Source organism: Mauremys mutica, chromosome 9 (assembly GCF_020497125.1).
Source record: "Mauremys mutica isolate MM-2020 ecotype Southern chromosome 9, ASM2049712v1, whole genome shotgun sequence".
In the NCBI taxonomy this organism is placed as follows: Eukaryota; Metazoa; Chordata; order Testudines; family Geoemydidae; genus Mauremys; species Mauremys mutica.
In genome coordinates, this window is record NC_059080.1 from 32,858,228 (window position 1) to 32,877,530 (window position 19,303).

At 43.0% G+C, this 19,303-nt stretch overlaps 1 protein-coding gene across 1 annotated transcript in view; it reads left to right on the forward strand.

Annotated features, from left to right (window-relative positions):
• Positions 1-19,303, forward strand: part of PCDH11X (protocadherin 11 X-linked) — a 1,070,771-nt gene that overhangs the window by 88,436 nt on the left and 963,032 nt on the right. Inside the window, exon 3 of the mRNA XM_045031029.1 lies at positions 5,407-5,990. Coding sequence (XP_044886964.1) covers positions 5,451-5,990 — 540 coding nt within the window. The 5' untranslated portion in view covers positions 5,407-5,450. The remainder of the gene's footprint in view (positions 1-5,406; positions 5,991-19,303) is intronic.

Sequence of the window (19,303 nt, forward strand, 5' to 3'; positions counted from 1 at the left end):
TACTGAGCTCTCTGAATATGGTATTCAGCTTCATTTCTGCATCAATACCATGACTTCTGTGAATTAAGAGGTCTCAGTCTTACTCCCACTGCATGTAATGGGAGTTTTGGTATTGACTTCAAAGAGAGCAGGTTAAGGCTTACATTCAAAGGAGCCCAAATTTGGATCTGCATTAAAATAAAATTCCAGTGACATTTTTTAATCTTTATTTTCTGCGCTGCAGCTCAGTCAGTGTATAGTGTCCATAACTAGACATGCCAAGCCCACAGCTATTAAACTGAAGATAAATTGTAATATGGATTAAATAATAGCATGAGGGTTTAGTGTATTGGATAACAACTGTATTTGTTTTAGTTCACACATGAGAGTGTGTGTGCATGAGCAAATGTGTAACTGCCACCCCACCTTCCCCCTCCCCACGCTCTCCCATTTAGGGCATTTGCCATCACAGTTCAGGTGACAGGCACAGCCCTAAGTCATCTTTCCAGCATCTCACAGGCTAATGCTACCTTCTGAAAAACAACTTTGTTCTTCATTTTTTTAGCGGGGCTCATGAAAGGTGCTGCGTTGGCAACCCTGGAGCCAGAAGTCCCTGTTTAGTCATGGTACTAGCGGAGTATTAACAGCAGCAATATGTGCTTTGCCAGTGGGCCTCAACCGTCTAGAACTCACTCACCCCACAGTGACTCTGATTTTCTTCCCTCCCCACATTGCTTTTTATTTTTCTTTGTCCTTTTTATCTTACCACATTATCAATTTATCTTCACCATTTTAGTATCAGTCATTTGTCCCACTTCTGCAATTGACCTTAATATCCCCTTCTCTCTTTCTCTCTCTTTCTCTCTGCCTAACTCAATTTCCCATTTCTCTGGGCTCCTTCTTTGCACTGATATTCTTAGTTTCTGTTTTTCCCATTTTTATAGTTTTGTATATATGGGGGAAATATGCGCAATAGCCAATGAACTGTTATATGTATTATTCTATTAGAGATATTCTGATTTCTGAATGTCTTGCAAACCTTTTGTTTTGTTTTGTTGCTAGACAACACTTCCCCCTCCTTTTTTCTTTCTGTTGCTGTTGCCATAGCACCCCCATCAGTCCAAGCACAAATGACAGACAGAGAACAGCCATCACTATATAAATAGGTTGTTTTTAAGTGCAGTTCCTGCCCCATGGCATAAGCTGCTTGTTCCATATATCTGAACAGAGAATTTGAATCATGTCACTTTTGCCCCTTAAAGCACCATGGCTACACTGAGGCCGACTGGTTTGAAAGGGAAAAAAGATATCACATCAAAATAGTCCCTGTTTCCACAGCTAAAGAATTGTAAACCAGTGTCAGTCACTTTTTCAACTTGCAGAGTAAGCAGTTTTCCATGAAAACTCCAAACCCCAGTCAATACGTGTATGTACTTGCTTAGTTTAGAAGAATAAAAACCAGAAGCAAGTTTGTATGGGATGGAGGGTCTAAAAGTGACTGCAAAGAGGTGGAACTTACTACCTTAACCAAAATACCAAGGTATGCATAAGCATGATTGTAATTTAACTTACATCCATTTTACATTCATTGAACTCTACTGGGCCTGATTTTTCATGATCTTGCAGTAAAGCTGGTTGGAAATTTTGTAATGGAAGTTCCCTGTTGAAAATGATGTTCATCAAAATCAAAATGTTTTGCTGGAACATGGTACTTTTGACAAAATTTGACAGAAATAAATATGAAATGATTCCAAATAAAAATATTATTTTGTTTTTATTTTTATATTAATTTTAATATAAGTATATGTATAATTATACTTAATATGTGTGTGTATATATTATAATAATTTGACATTATCTAAACAGAATGTGGGATAAGGTTGTTTTGATGTTACCAAATCAAAATTTTAAGTAATTTTCGTTCCACAATTTTGTTGTTGTTGAAATTCTGACTCTTCATCCCAATTTGGAATTAAAACAAATTTCAAAATGTCAGAATTTCCCACTGTATGGAAATTCTGTTTTCTGACCAGCTCTGCCTTGCAACTTGTATAATTTACACCTGTGCAAATGGAATACCAGAGCAGCATGGTGTCCTTTTATACCTACTTTGCACTACTGAAAATGATTGCACAAAGACAGTCAGGCTTATTGACTGCAGTGGAGTTAGTCTTGATTTACAATGAAGAGAGAAGAGAATCAGACCTACAGTGTCCAATGTGCATGTCTCACATTCAAGGAACTATTCATCAACTGTTATTAATGGATGTCATGATTTGTGTGCTTACCAGAAGTATATTAAATTGTTAATGAAGACAATGTAAGATATAGCATATGGCTGTAATTTAAATTGAAAAATAAAAACAAAATTTAAGACCTTCTGAGTTTAGGTTGAAACTCCACTATTAACTTACTGCACATAAGCTTGTGATGTCAGGTGTAAGAATGTATATTGTGTTTAGAGCTGCAGTATGGCTAGGTGAGTTAAGGACAGAGTAACAGCTTTACCTTAATAATTATAAGGTTGTCCAGTATAATCTATATATGTACAGGTCTGTAGATGTGTGTGTGTGTGTATATGTATATGTTACTTTTATGATGATATTTATTATAATTATTATCTGTGTGTTATTTTATCCTCATGGTTTCACAAGCAATCTTACCCCTGGGACTATAATTCACAGGAGGTAAAGCTTTGAGTTATTTTTGTAATCCCTGTGCTCACAAATGAACCAATAAGGTTAAGAACACTATCCCACAGCTACCAGTTCCGTATATGTTTACTGCCGTTTTTCTTCTATATCTGATGTTTACAGTGCTCTTCAGTACACCCAGAATATTTAAAGAACATAATGCCATTCTGAGGCCTTGACAGCCTTTTAAACACTAGCTCTTCGTTGTGGCCAGCATATATTTTTCCTTATTGTTGTGGAAGGAAATGTTATAAATGTATTTATCCCAACTATAGTGAAAATAAAATATAAACCCACCTCATTTATTTCTTGAAGTAATTTCTTCGTATTGCTGTGTGTGTGTGTGTGTGTTTCCTTTAACAGGATGTGAGGATTTTTGGTGGTAGCTTGTCATTAATATAGTACATGCTCAGGTATAAAAATAGTACAATATCAATAGTAGTAGATTTATATGGTATTATCAGAATCCAGTCATCAAATGCATATCCTATAGTATTCACCCATGAAAGCTCATGCTCCAATACATCTGTTAGTCTTTAAGGTGCCACAGGACTCATTGTTGCATACTACAATAATGTTACTGTTATTGATCATTGGGAGCTGCTGCTAACTTTCTTAATTATATATTTAAAAGTACATTAGTATTCCCTAATAATGGATTTTTAAAAATAACTGCTTGTACCATACTGTTCCTTCACTCCTGAATGCCTGTGTATTGTTGCATTAAACCTTACACTGAATTATCAGAATGCTGCAGATAATATAGTACCATGCAACATGAACTTAATATCCAATCATGCAAATCCTCACTCATTGAGTAGCCCCAAAACAGTTAATAGGGAGTAATGTCTTCTTGGGTATGTAAAGATTTGCATGATTAGGTCCTTATTTTGTGTTGCATCTTCCAAGTAAAGCATTTTGGGATGAAATTTATGACATTAAATCATATAGAACAGAAAGAGAATAAAATTAGGAGAGCAAAGAAAGAAACATCTTTTTTATATATATGAACATTAAGAAGAGATGCAGTTGAGTTGGTAAGGGGGATGTAGAGGAACAGATCGTTAGTTGTTGTAAATTGAAGTTGTTCCATTGACTTCACAAGTTAATTTTAAATTGATGCCAGCTGAGTGTCTGGCCCATAGGAAGGCTGTTCCAGGTGTCAGAGGTCAGGAGGTGCAGAGAAGCAGACTCTTCTACCAACAGTGGAAAGATTGTGTACATTGATGTAGTGTCACATTATATTCCCAAACTGGAGACCTCTACATTTTATAATTTTCCTGAAATTTACTCTGCTGGGAGGGATTCACCCTTACTGAAATTAAAGATAATCACCTTTCTCCCTCCCCCACAAGTCTGGGGTTTTCAGGCATCTGTCTTTGTATATACAGCATACAGTTTGTATGAAGCTCAGAAAACAGGCAGAATGGTATTGAATGTTCTTCCCCTTCTCCCTGAAACACATACATATCCTGTTCTAGTATTGATACCATGAACTAGGTTTCACTGAATATGAAAATATTTAAGAGAAAGGAACATTGGCAGGTTGTTCAGACTCAAATTTGACCTGATTTAGAATTACTTTAATACAATGAAAAATGCCCTGTGGCTGATTTTCCAGCATAATAAAAGTAGCCACTTATCACAGGGTGAGATCAACCCCTAAAAACTATTGCTTAACCTACCAAAGAAAAAGAGTCACAACTCCCATTAAAGTTAATGGCAAATGTCCAGAATGGACATTATCTGACAAGGTTCTCAGCATTTGTGGGACTGAACCCATTAGGACCTCATCTTGCTGGTCTGTTGTAGTTTAGTTCATGACAACTGGTCCTAGATTTGTGTCATAATAAGAGCTTTAAACATTTGAAGCAGAAAGAGGAGCACCCAGGCAAGCACACAGACCATTGGTGTGATTTGATTACTGCTTTTTTGGGACCTGATCCAAACCCCCTGAAATGAGTGGCAGTGTTTTCATTGTCTTCAATAGTTTTTGGATCAAGTCCTTCCTTGGTTCTGAAGTGGACTGACTGCTGTGTGTTGTGCTAGTATTTGGACTTTCCATCAGTTGTTGGCTGAAGGTCTTCAGACATCATTTTGATTAGTTTTCCTTGCGCATGTGAATTGCTATATTAGACGACAGAACATTTTAATGCTTAGAGCTGTAATGTAGTTTTAGTTGTGCGAAATTCAGAGGTGGATTAAGAGCAGTATGGTTTGTATCCCAGCCCGGTGGTCTGCAGAGGTCCATATGCAGAAGTGAATTAGCCCACCCCACCAGGTGGCAGTCAGCTGACGCCTGTTTGCAAACCACCTGCTGAGGTGAGCTGAGGTTGACTTGGCTGCCTCGCTAGGGAACAAGATCAAGGAGTTGGGAGTGAGAGAAAGATGAGTACCAATGTGGCTGAGGGAGGGCTGGAAAGGAGGGTTTGGCTTTGGGAGCGGAGAGTGGGAAGAACACTCTTTCATGGGGACCCTTGTATTTTTGGAGGATCCATTCTTCACATTCTGAACTCAACATTTATGAAGTGGGAACAACAAAAAGCAGATATAAGGGATTATCTGCTTTATTGCTGCTCATTTTATGTAAAAATGGTCAGAGTAAAAGATAGCATTTCATTGACCTCGTTTTGCAACAATTCTCAAATCACTTGGCTTTTGCATTTCCACCATTTGGCTGGTTTGCTGCTTTAGGGCTTTTTAATAATCTCTTCCTTTCTTTCCTCTTTTCCAGTTACTCTTGGTGTTCTTCAGGAGAACTCATTAGCCATTCTGGAGATGGACTTGCTGTCTGGAACCTACCTCTTGGCAGTCTTATTAGCCTGCATTGTATTTCAGTCCGGTGCCCAAGAGAAGAATTATACTGTGAGGGAAGAACTGCCGGAAAATGTCCTGATTGGCAATTTGCTTAAGGATCTGAACTTGACACTGGACCCGGATGTGTCCCTTTCATCACCTCTTCAGTTCAAGCTTGTGTATAAGACTGGGGATGTGCCATTAGTCCGGGTGGAGGAAAACACTGGTGAGATATTCACTACTGCCAACCGCATAGACCGGGAGAAGTTGTGCTCTGGCATTTTTAGTGAGAACCGCTGCTTTTATGAGGTGGAGGTAGCAGTTTTGCCTGATGAAGTCTTCAGACTGGTCAAGATCAGATTTCTGATAGAGGATATCAATGACAATGCTCCCCTTTTCCCCTCAACAGTCATTAACATCTCCATCCCTGAGAACACAGCCATTAATTCCCGCTATTCTGTCCCTTCTGCCATCGATCCTGACATTGGAGTGAATGGCATTCAGCATTATGAACTTCTTAAGGTGGGTGTCTTTTATTCTTCCATAGTACTGTGTGTTTTGATGTCACTACCAGTTCACAAACTTTGCTGGTCTTCACTAGATCACTGAAATGCAGAAGTACCCTATATTGCCATCCTAGAGATGCACCATATTTGTCCTAAAACATTGAGTGTGCCCCTATTTGATTACATTAAAGCACATCATGTTATCACTTTGTGAAGATCTGTGTATGTATGTATGTGTGCACAGTATTACGTGATAAATAACATGATGTGCATGTATGTCTGTGCTAAGTGTCCACCAACCTGTTAAGGGGTATATGATTTATATACAACTGGCCAAAAGTCTTCTCAGACCACTAAGGCATTTACTCACCAATCACAGTATGACAGGCATGTTTACAAGAGCTTTCGATGGACTAAATTCTTCCTACTGCTTGCAAATTAGATTTGAACAGTGGAAATTCAGCCCAGGGGAACCTTTTTCCTTTATAAAAGACATAAGGAAGGTTCATTGACTCTCTGTTATATTAGTGTAAAGCTTGAATAACTCCAGATTTACTCCTGTGCATCTGAGATCAGAATTTGACTAATAAATGCATCAAGAAAACTTTCAAGATTATTGGTCGGATCCTCGACTGGTGGGCATGGAGCTATAATGATTTACATCAGCTAAAGATCTGGCCCAGTAAACAGAAGGTGTACTACAGAGGTTTCCAACTCATAGCAATTTTATTTGTCAAGGAGGAAGGTTTGTTTGTTTTTTGTCATATATACACACACATTTTGTAAACAGCCCATATGCTAGCATGTGCTTAGTGCATATGATCAGCAGCCCTGGCAGTGAGGCATTTGAAAGAACAAAAGAGACCTGTAAAGTGGACATAAAAGGACTGATATAGAGGAACACTTCCAAAGAAGGAAAGACTAGTCCCTCCACTGAACTGACTTGATCAGATTGTTTCTCTAATGATTGGGTAGGCCTGTGGGGGAGACAGGGGCGGCTCAAGCCATTTCACCGCCCCAAGCACGGCGTCATGCCGCGGGGGGCACTCTGCCGGTCGCCGGTCCCGCGGCTCTGGTGGACCTCCCACAGATGTGCCTGCGGATGCTCCACCAAAGCCGCGGGACCAGCGGACCCTCCATAGGCACGCCTGCGGGAGGTCCACCGGAGCCGCCTGCCGTCCTCCTGGCGACCGGCAGAGCTCCCCCCGCGGCATGTTGCCCCAAGCACGCGCTTGGCGTGCTGGAGCCTGGAGCCGCCCCTGGGGGGGTGGGGGGAAGGGGAGTTACGTTATTCTCAGTGGCCATTGTAACAATGCCAGTTTGCTTGTAACAAGCAGGGCATTTGACATTACACATCAGAAAGTACTGGAAAATACCAGCTTTTTTCTCCTCTGGCAATGAGAGGGGATGGGCTGAAATGCAGACAGATGTGGAATAGGGAATAAAATAATAAAATGTAAGTGTGTGGAGATAGATGAGGAAGATTTATGGTCACTGCAAGGAGACAATTGCAGACAGATAATTGTTTGACATAAAGTTATGTGGCTCTCAAGTGAAGGTTTCTCTGTATATGGGTGTCCTTAACTGGAGAGTTCAAAACAAAAACTAGTTAAATCCTAAAACCTATTGGAATAGCATATGAGAGGCTGAAAATGTTCCCTCTCCCTGAAGGACTTGGGCATATCTCTGCACAGTTCACTAGACAGTCTCTCTCCACAGCAAGCATCCTGATTTACTGGCCGCCTCCTGCGAGAATGCATAATGGATGCAGGCTATTGCATCATTTGGCTGGCTAGATATCTAACAAACACTGAGACTGGTAGTTGCCAGCAATTTAATAAAAATAAAATACTGCTTAATTTTAGTTTTTTTAAAAGTAGCTTACTGCCTATATTACTTGAGGTGGACTGGATACTAGCTAATCACAAAGGGAGGAAATTATCACTTGTCTTTATGGAAAGCTGTTAAAAAGCAGCAGCATTCCTTTTAAATTTCTCACACACTTAGGATCTGTGATGCACCGGCAACAAAGGGGCACTTCTGTGGTCTTGTGGACGTACATTGTGTAGGTCCTGACTGCTCGTTAAAAATAATGGGAAGGCTTCACAAAGTGTAGCCTTGGGCATGCAGAAGCTCATGGCATTGGAGGTGTTAATAGAGTAATCTTTTGACTTTAAAAAAGTCATCACAAGTCTGGCATATTTTGGGAGGAAAGTGTTATTGTGATTCATTTGTGATCTTCATTTGTTAACTGTGGTTTTAGGTAGATTTACAGTAAATAGGTAATGGAAAATGATTTATTTAAAATGATCCTCAATGTTGCAGCGCTGGGTGGAAATCTAATTCATCTTAACATTTTTTCTGAAGAAAATGAAGCAGAATGAGTTGAGGCTTGCTAAAGGGGAACAAGAAGGGCTTTAACTACTATGTCATGGGTGGGGGGAAGAAATACTGGAGTGGTAGTAGACCCATTAATAAATGAGGAGGGAATGACATTAATGGTGACTCTAAAATGGCTGAGCTACTGAATTGCCTTTGTTATAAAACCTAGCCTTTAGCAAGAAAAATAAAACAGGCTTTGGAGAATTCAGAAAGAATGAAAACCTTGTTAAGAAAGGGAAACCAATGTGAATATTGGTATCTGTAGAAATCAGCCAGTACAGTTACTATGCATTGCAAAGTTCTTAAGAGAATTAACTAACAAACTTAATGGACAACTTGCAATTAAAAAAAAAATAGAGTAATGAAGGTACAATTTCAATGTGTAAGCACATTGTTCCTTGGTCCCAGCCAAGAAACAATGTGGAACAAATGTGGTATCTGTTTTTAAAAAAAGAAAAAGAGCAGTTCTACCAAAAAGCGTTCAGTGGATCAAATTCTCCTCCCAGCTACACCATACTACCTTCTTTATAACAGTGGTGATGCCTGTTACGTTTGAGAAATTGAGATCAGAATTATGCCCAGTAAATTGAACTTTTAAACCTAGTTAAATAATGGAACTATTCTTAAGAGGAGAAAATAGTCTATCAGTATCGAGGTGATAACAGAACCATGAGCAAAAAGCAACAACGCCTTTTATGGTATAAAGAATAAATTTTAGGTAGGCTTGGTCTAGCAGTTCCATAATCAATGTCAGCTCGCACTGACTTTAGTGAGACTTTTGCCTGAATAAGGTCTGTGAAATCAGACCTGCAAATGTTTATTTTAATCCTACTGAAGTGGGAATAATTTCTCTGTTGCCCTTGGGCCTCTTTATACTGCATCAGTAGTGGAAAGGGCTCAGAATCCATCCACATTCTGGTGAATATCACTGGCATCAGGAGGGGGGATCCCTGGACTGGGTTGGTTCTATAACACCCCTTCCCTCTGTACCACGAATTCAACATCTGACTCAGAGGATGTCCCAGGGTCTGAGGTCAGGGTGCAGCCAGGGCATCATTGCTCTTGCTATACTCTCTTGTTGTTCTCAGCTGATCACAGCTCTTACGGGGTTTGAGCAGTCTGAGCACAAGTTAGAGTAGCTTTGAGGCTGCTTTTAATTGAGGTGGGTGGAGAGTTGCAGGGAATCCCTCAAATAGAAAGGTTGGGAGTTTGGTACACATCGAGTTTGTGGCGGGTATAGGGAGATGCAAACCCCTGGTGTGTGCAGTGGACTCAGCCTGCAGAAGCAACAAAGTGACTGTGTAGTAAATATACTGCAACAAAGTGGCTATGTTGTTCTAGATTTAAACACAACAACCTATTTGCAACATCCACAAGCTGTACAGTACTTCCAAGGCATTATCTGCTTCTATTGACATTGACATTTTACTTTTTAATAATTTTAGCTAAGCCTTACTTGCTGCCTGCTTGAGTGCAGAGTTTATTTGTGATACGTGGAGAAGATTATTGGTACATAAATATTTATCTATGAAACAACCTCACACTCAGAACTCAGCTGAACTGCTTAAGGTCCTTAATAGCCAGATTTTCAAGCAAACTTAATTCTGGTTGGAAATATGATGACTTTCAGATGATTTTTCAGCAGTACCTGCTTTCCTCAACATTTATACAGTTAAAGGCATTCAATATATGTGATTGCCTTTAATATACAGTAATGATAGCATTACACCTCTCCAGATGAGGTAAAAGCAGTCAAAATTGTTGCATTCTAATTCATTAGAATATTGCAAAATACATTATGAATCAGTTACAAAGTCATTTTAATATAAGACCATGCTCAGTGCATTTTTGATAAAACAGAACAAATCATTATTTGAATCTATTGCCTATTATTAAAAATCTATGTAGTTAGCACCTTGGTAACTAATTATCTAATTTTAAATAGGAATAGTTTTTCCAGGTAAGTATATTTGACCCAGTTCCTGCAGTGAGCTCCACACAAGCACAGGAATATGCTCCAATGGAACTTGTTGCAAGATTGAGGCCATTACTTGTACTCTCCTAATGCAGGATTTAATTTGTCTAGTGTTCTGCACAGAAATTTTATAGAGATTTCCTTTCAAAAAGCTTATACTGACCATCTGAGGCTAGCATCCAACCCTCCTTTCCTGTCCATTTTTTCTAGGTTTCTAGGATGTGCCTCAGTAGGCAAGAACTTCCAATAAGTAGCTAAGTGATTCATTGTAAAACACATTCAAACTTTATAACTGACTCTCTCCTTCAACTGTACAGTGTTTGAAGTATCTGAACTCTAACAGGCAGGCAGTTCCATCTATTCTGTGTGTTACTTCCTGTGGTGCTTGCTTAGAGAAGGCTGTAGGGAGGACAGATGGGAGAAGTGCTGGCTGAGTTTCAGAAAAAGACTATGTTTTTATATTTGCATAAAGGACCAGAATCTAGCAGAACAAATGGCATCTAGATAGACTTAAATAAATCACACACATTGTTATCCTGCCTAAGAGACTGTCTGCAGGTTGTAAAAATTTTTTGCCAATCCTGTAAGTGCAGTAGCAATTGCAATTGATCAGGCACTGCAAGAATACTAATTACTTCAGATAGGTTTTCAATAGGTTGCACTTTTTTAGAATATAGCACTTTAGCAGCACATAATAAGTTAGGTTCCCTTTTTTCTAAGAATGATCTAAGAAAATATGCAGTTATGCAAGTCATTTTCTGCTAGTAGCCAAAGGAATTTGCTATTCTTATTTAGTCATAGACACAGCATTTTCATAGATTTACAGATTTCAAGGCCAGAAGGGCCCATTGTAATCATCTAGCTGACCTCCTGTATAACACAGGCCATAGAGTTTTCCCAAAATAATTCCTAGATCAGATCTTTTAGAAAAAAATCCCATTTTGTTTTACAAATTGTCAGTGATGGAGAATCCACCATGGCCTTTGGTTAATTACTATCACTGTTCAAAAAAATTATGCCTTATTTACAGTTTGAATTTGGCTAGCTTCAACTTCCAGCCATTGGATCATGTTCTACCTTTCTCTGCTAGACTGAAGAGCCCATTGTGAAATATTTGTTCCCTGTGTAGATGCTTAGACTTTAATGAAGTCACCTCTTAAACTTCTCTTTGCAAAGCTAAATAGATTGATCCCCTTGACTCTATTACTATAAGGTATGTTTTCTAATCCTTAAATTGTTCTTGTGACTCTTCTCTGAATTCTCTCCAATTTAACAACTTCATTCTTGAGTTGTGGACACCAGGTAAAATAGCCTCTCTACTTCGACTCAAGATTCCCGTTTATGCGTCCCAGGATTGCATTAGCTCTTTTGGCCACAGCATCACAGAGGGAGCTCATGTGCAGCTGATTATCTCCCTTCCCACAAATCTTTTTCAGAGTCCCACATCCTGTAAGTATGGCCTGTGTTCTTTGTTCCTAGATTAATATGTTTACATTTAGCTGTATTAAAATGCATATTGTTTGCTTTTGCCTAGTTTACTAAACGATCCAGATTGCTCTGTATCAGTGACCTGTCCTCTTCTTTGTCACTCCCCCAATTTTTGTGAAAACTTTATCAGTGATGATTTTATGTTTTCTTCCATGTCAATGATACAAATGTTAAATAGTGTGGGGCTAAGAACTGATCCCTGTGGGACCCTACTGGAAACATACCTGGTCAATGACAATTTCCCATTTACAGTTACATTTTGAGACTTATCAGTTGGCCAATTTTTAATCCATATACTATGTGCCATGTTAATTTTATATCATTCTAGTTTTTTATCAAAATGTCATACAGTAACAAATCTAATACCTTAGAGAAGTCCAAGTATATTATATCAACATTACCTCTTTTATCAGTGAAGCTTGTAATCTCATAAAAAAGTATATCAAGTTAGTTTTCACAGGATCTATTTTCCACAAAACCATGTTGATTTGCATAAATTATATTACCCTTTTAAATGTTTTTATTAATTGAGTCCTGTATCAGCCGCCCCATTATCTTGCCTGGGTTTGTTGTCAAGCTGAAAGGCCTCTAGTTATCTGGGTCATCTAATTTATCCTTTCAAATAATTGGCATAACATTAGTTTTATTTGTCTTCTGGAATTTTCCCAGTTGCCAAGACTTACTGAAAATCAACATTAACTGTCCAGTGAACTCCTCAGTTATTTGGACCTGTTGACTTTAAAATGTTCAACTTTACTAGCTTCTCTTTAACATCCTTCAGAGATACTAGTGGAATGAAAAGAATATCATCATCACTATATATGAGATTACGGTATATCATCTGATTTTTTTCCCAGATGCAGAACAGAAATCTTTGTTGAACACATCTGCCTTTTCTGCATTATTAATTATTATTATTGAGAATTCTACCATTTCCATCTAATAATAGACCAATACCATTGCCAGGATTATTTTTGTTCCTAATATGTTTAAAAAACTTCTTCTTATGGGTCTTAACTTTCCTGACCACAGGTTTCTCCTTGTGGCCCTTTGCTTCCCTTATAAACTTTCTACAACTCATAACTTCTGATTTATATTCATAACGTCAAATTCCCCGTCTTCCATTTTTACAGAATTTTTTAAAATGATTTTTATAGCTGCCTTCTCTTTCCCTTTAACCAGATCTTTTTTTTAGCGAGCATAGCCTTGTTCCTTCACTGTGTCTTTTTGAGCATCTAATAAGGTGTTCTTAAATGATACCGTATTATCATTCACATTTTTCCTATTAAATTCTTCTTCCCAGATGGTTTGGATCAGTTGTTTTCAGCTTTGTGAAACTGGCCCTATTAAAGCATCGACTACATATATTACTAGTCTGGACTTATTTGCTTGCACATTATAAATGTGATCATGTCATGATCTCTTGTACTTAAGCTATCATCAGTTTTTAGTTCTGTGGTCAGTTCCTCTATATCTGTCAGGACAAGGTCTAATAAAGATCTCCCCCATGTTGGCTTCAATTCTTTCTGAGTTACGAAATTGTAATCTATAATGTTTAGAAATTCAAAGGATGTTTAGTACTGGCAGCATGAGACCTCCAACATATGTAATTCAATTGAGGTTCCCCCATGATCACACAGGTTTTTTCCTACATGTTGCAGATAGGTGCATAAGGAGCAGGACATCCTGTTCCCTAGTGTGATTTGGTGTTCTGTAGCAGATCCAACTAATACCCCAACTTGTGTTTTATCTGTTAGGACATTGATCAGTAAGCATTCCAGAATATTTTCTTCTGAATTATCAGTGACTCAGAAATGGGTAATGCCATTTTGTCCTCTCCCCTTTCTCCCACTTGATCCTTCTTAAATAGATTATAACCACTGATTTTAGCATTGCAGTAGAATGACCAGGTCCCTGCCCTTAGGCGCTTACAGTCTAATTGTGACATCTATAATAATGGTGCAAATGCTAGAATGTGTGCAAACATAGACTCTGCAGAGGGTAGTACAGGAAAGTTTTGCAAAAGAGGTGGGCTTTGTCAGTGAATTTAGTGGAGGAGAGTAAGAAGCTGCTCCAAACATAGGCATGAAAGGCTGCACAAAGCTGAGAGGAGAAGGAGGAGGAGACAAAGGGTATGTCTACACTGCAATGAGAGATTCTACAGCAGCTCATGTAAATATATTCACGCTAGCTTTAATGTAGCTAATGCAGCTAAAAGTAGCAGTGAAGATATAGTGGCATGGATCCCAGCACGGGCTAGGAATGTACATATCCATGGGTTTGGGTGGGTTTGTACAGCTCACCTGAGGGGTGCTGGAATAAGTTTTTATAGTGGTGTAGTGCTGAGAGCTATTGAACCAAACTATAAATCCTTTATATAATGGAAACTACTTCAAGCCAGGGGTTCCAGCATCACCCCCAGCGCCCCTAGCACCTAAGGCTCATGCTGAAGCCTGTGTTGTTGCACCATCACTGCTGTTTTTAGCAGCAAGACTAAAGCTAGAATGGGAATGGCTACCTGAGCTGCAGTCACAGTTGCAGTATAGACATACTTAAAGTGATCATTTGAGGGGAGGATGCAAAAGCTCAGAGAGAAGGCAGTTGTGTTGAATATGAGGTCAGAGATCTAAGATATATTTGGAGACTTGTGCAACGCCATGACAATTAGGAGGTAGAGCTCAAACAAGATGGGGAAAGAAAGAGGAAGCAAAGGAAGGGATCACTACACTACGGGACTATTCCGAATTTGCATAAACCGGTTTTGTAAAACAGATTTTATAAAATCGAGTGTGCGCGGCCACACTAAACACATTAAATCGGTGGTGTGCGTCCATGGTCCGAGGCTAGCGTCGATTTCTGGAGCATTGCACTGTGGGTAGCTATCCCGTAGCTATCCCATAGTTCCCGCAGCCTCCCCCGCCCCTTGGCATTTCCGGGTTGAGATCCCAGTGCCTGATGGGGCAAAAATCATTTTCGCGGGTGGTTCTGGGTACAGCCTCACCCCTCCCTCCCTCCCTGACAGCGGCAGACAACCGTTTCGCGCCTTTTTTGCTTGGTGAACCGTGCAGACGCCATAGCACAGCAAGCATGGACCCTGCTCAGCTCCATACCGCAATCGTGGATGTTTTAAACACCTCGCGCACTCTCGTGCAGTATATGCTGAACCAGGACCTTCGAACCGAGGCGAGTAAGAGGCGGATACGGCAGCGCGGCGATGACAGTGATGAGGACGTGGACACAGAATTATCTCAAACCGCGGGCCCCGGCGCTTTGGAGATCCTGATGGTAATGGGGCAGATTCTATCCATTGAACGCCGATTTTGGGCCCGGGAAACAAGCACTGACTGGTGGGACCGCATTGTGTTGCAGGTGTGGGACGATTCCCAGTGGCTGCGAAACTTTCGCATGCGTAAGGGCACTTTCATGGAACTTTGTGACTTGCTTGCCCCTGCCCTGAAACGCCATAATACCAAGATGAGAGCAGCCCTCACAGTAGAGAAGCGAGTGGCGATAGCCCTGTGGAAGCTTGCAACGCCAGACAGCTACCGGTCAGTCGGGAATCAATTTGGAGTTGGAAAATCTACTGTGGGGGCTGCTGTGATGCAAGTAGCCAAAGCAATCACTAAGCTGCTGCTACGAAAGGTTGTGACTCCGGGAAACGTGCAGGCCATAGTGGATGGCTTTGCTGCAATGGGATTCCCTAACTGTGGGGGGGCGATAGATGGAACCCATATCCCTATCTTGGCACCGCAGCACCAGGGCACCCAGTACGTAAACCGGAAGGGGTACTTTTCAATGGTGCTGCAAGCACTGGTGGATCACAAGGGACGTTTCACAAACATCCACGCGGGATGGCCAGGGAGGGTTCATGACGCTCGTGTATTCAGAAGCACTACTCTGTTTAAACGGCTGCAGCAAGGGACTTACTTCCCAGACCAGAAAATAACAGTTGGGGATGTTGAAATGCCTGTCGTTATCGTGGGGGACCCAGCCTACCCCTTGATGCCATGGCTCATGAAGCCATACACAGGCAGCCTGGACAGTGGTCAGGATCTGTTCAATTACAGGCTGAGCAAGTGCAGAATGGTGGTGGAATGTGCATTTGGCCGTTTAAAGGCGCGCTGGCGCACATTACTGACTCGCTCAGACCTCAGCCAAACCAATGTCCCCTATGTTATTGCTGCTTGCTGTATTCTCTACAATCTCTGTGAGAGTAAGGGGGAGACCTTTATGGCGGGGTGGGAGGCTGAGGCAAATCACCTGGCCGCTGATTACGCGCAGCCAGACACCAGGGAGATTAGAAGAGCACACCAGGAAGCGGTGCGCATCAGAGAAGCTTTGAAAACGAGCTTCATCAATGGCCAGGGTACAGTGTGACTGCTGTGTTTGTTGATGAACACTGTAACAGGCGGGTCCGGGGCTCAACCCTCTGAGGGGAGGAGGGGAGCCACACCGGCCCGCTTGTCTCACGGGGGTTCTGTCCTGTCTCTTTAAGGCTAGGACAGGCCCAGGCCCCCTGGTGCAGGGGCTGGGCGACAAACAGTCTAGATAGGTCTCAGGCCTTTGGTAGCAGGCTGAGCCAGTAACAAACAGTACAGGGGCTCAGGCCTTTGGTAGCAGGCTGAGCCAGTAACAAACAGTATAGGGGCTCAGGCCTCTTGTGGCAGGCTGAGCCAGTAGCAAACAGTACAGGGGCTCAGGCCTCTTGTGGCAGGCTGAGCCAGTAGCAAACAGTACAGGGGCTCAGGCCTCTTGTGGCAGGCTGAGCCCGTAGCAAACAGTACAGGGGCTCAGGCCTCTTGTGGCAGGCTGAGCCCGTAGCAAGCAGTACAGGGGCTCAGGCCTCTTGTGGCAGGCTGAGCCAGTAGCAAGCAGTACAGGGGCTCAGGCCTCTTGTGGCAGGCTGAGCCAGTAGCAAGCAGTACAGGGGCTCAGGCCTCTTGTGGCAGGCTGAGCCAGTAGCAAGCAGTACAGGGGCTCAGGCCTCTTGTGGCAGGCTGAGCCAGTAGCAAGCAGTACAGGGGCTCAGGCCTCTTGTGGCAGGCTGAGCCAGTAGCAAGCAGTACAGGGGCTCAGGCCTCTTGTGGCAGGCTGAGCCAGTAGCAAGCAGTACAGGGGCTCAGGCCTCTTGTGGCAGGCTGAGCCAGTAGCAAGCAGTACAGGGGCTCAGGCCTTTGGTAGCAGGCTGAGCCAGTAACAAACAGTACAGGGGCTCAGGCCTTTTGCGGCAGGCTGAGCCAGTAGGTAGAGGGGGACGACTGCCACCCGTGAGTGGGGTGGCAGGGGGGGACACAGGCCCACCCACTCCACTGTGTCCCGGCCCGGGGCCCTAGGCAGCAGTCCTCACCGCTGCCGGTCAGTGGGGATCCTGACCGCAACACACTGACATGGGTTCAGTCTGGTCAGCAGCCTGACTGAGGTCAGCTGCCCCCGGGCCACTTCCACTATCCCCCTCTTGTCCTACCTGGTCCACGGCGTCTCGCCCCGGGAAGTCCCACTGCATGGGCTCGTCCCAACCCGGGCTGGGGGGTAGGTCTGGTAGGTCCTTAGGGAAGTCCAGCCAATCCTGCCCCGGGGGCTCCTCGGGGTAACAGCATGGCAGCTGGGGCGTTCCCCCGGGCTCCTCGTCGTAGGTGGCGCGGGGGAGTTCCGGCTGGTCTTCCCAGGAGCGAGGTAGGGTGCTCTCCGTCCAGTCCAGGCAGTCGCTCGGGGCTCCAGTGGTTCCTCCAGTAGGAGCTCCCTCAGGCAGGTCTGCTCTCCCCGGTGGCTGAGAGCTGACTGAGCTGGGAGGCCCGGCTTTTATTCTTCCGGGTCGCCGCCTGACCCTCTGAGGGGCGGGCTCACCATGCTGTAGCCCCGCCCCTTCCTGTGTCCGGGGCTCAACCCTCTCCGGGGAGGAGGGGAGCCACACCGGCCCGCTACAACACCCAACCCCCTTGATTGACTCAGTCCCTGTAAGCAACTCCCCCTCCCCCTTCGAGTACAGCTTACTTATGCAAATAAAGTCACTCTCATTTAAAAAGCATGAATTCTTTATTGATTCATTATAAAAAGAGGGAGAGAAGTAAGGGTGTGCTTTGGGAGGAGGAAAGGAGGGATGGAGAAGGCCATTAAAAAAATAAAATTCAGAGTAACGACATCCTTCTGGTTGGGCTGTCCACGGGGGTGGAGTGGGCGGGTGCACGGAGCCTCCCCCCACGCGTTCTTACACGTCTGGGTGAGGAGGCTAAGGAACATGGTGAGGGGGGAGGGTGGTTATACAGGGGCTGCAGCGGCACTCTGTGATCCTGCTGCCGTTCCTGAAGCTCCACAAGACGCCGGAGCATGTCAGTTTGATCACGCAGCAGCCCCAGAGTTGCATCCCGCCACCGCTGATCTTCCTGCCGCCACCGCTGATTTTCCTGCCAGTCTTCCTGCCGCCACCTCTCATCTCGGTTGTCCCTCCTGTCCTCACGTTCATCCCTCCTGTCCTCACGTTCACTGGCCTCTTTCCTGTAATTTGAAACCACGTCCTTCCACTCATTCAGATGAGCTCTTTCATTGCGTGTAACTTCCATAATATCCGAGAACATCTCATCTCGCGTCTTCTTTTTCCTCCGCCTTATCTGTGCTAGCCTTTGGGATGGAGGAGGGACGCTTGAAATATTTGCAGCTGCATGAGGGAGATAAATATTTAGAAAGATACATTTTACAGAACAATGGTTATACTCTTTCACAGTGAAAAGCACTATTCACCTTACATAGCACATGTGATTTCCCTACAAGGTCGCATTTTTCATCTTAATAGTGCCTGCTTGCAACTCTTGGGTTACAGATCTCAGACACAGGTCCAGGCATCAGGATTCAGCTTGCATGCGGCCATGGTAAGCCACTGTCTCAGTGATTTACCCCTCCCCCCCCAACGCATGGCTAATACCACGCTAGCTCCCTGCTAATCAACAACCTTCCCCCTCCCCCCCACCCACTGCTTGTCCGGTAGCTTGGGGAAGATCGCCTCGCCGGTGACCAAACAGAAAAGATCATCGGCATTTCACTCCTCCCCTCCCCCCGCTTCGCTACGTGCAGGAAAGTGTTTTTTTTAAGCTGCTGCATTCCACGAACCCAGTAGAAAAATGGCCACCCCCCCTTACTTAAATTCCTGATTTCTAACCAGGTTATCCTGAACGATATCACTTTGCTGAGGATAACAGAACAAGATAAAGAGCGCATGCTTCTTGAATGCCAGCAGTCACCGGGACCATACGCCGCTATGCTTTGCCACGCAATGATACCTGATTACTTGCTACATGCATGGCATGGTAAAGTGTCCTACCATGGTGGGCGGAACAAGGATGCCTTGCCCAGAAACCTTCTGCAAAGGCTTCTGGAGTACCTACAGGAGCGCTTCATCGAGATGTCCCTGGAGGATTTCCTCTCAATCCCCGGACATGTTAACAAACTTTTCTAAGTAACTATACTGTCTGCGAATGCGTCCCAAGTCCTCA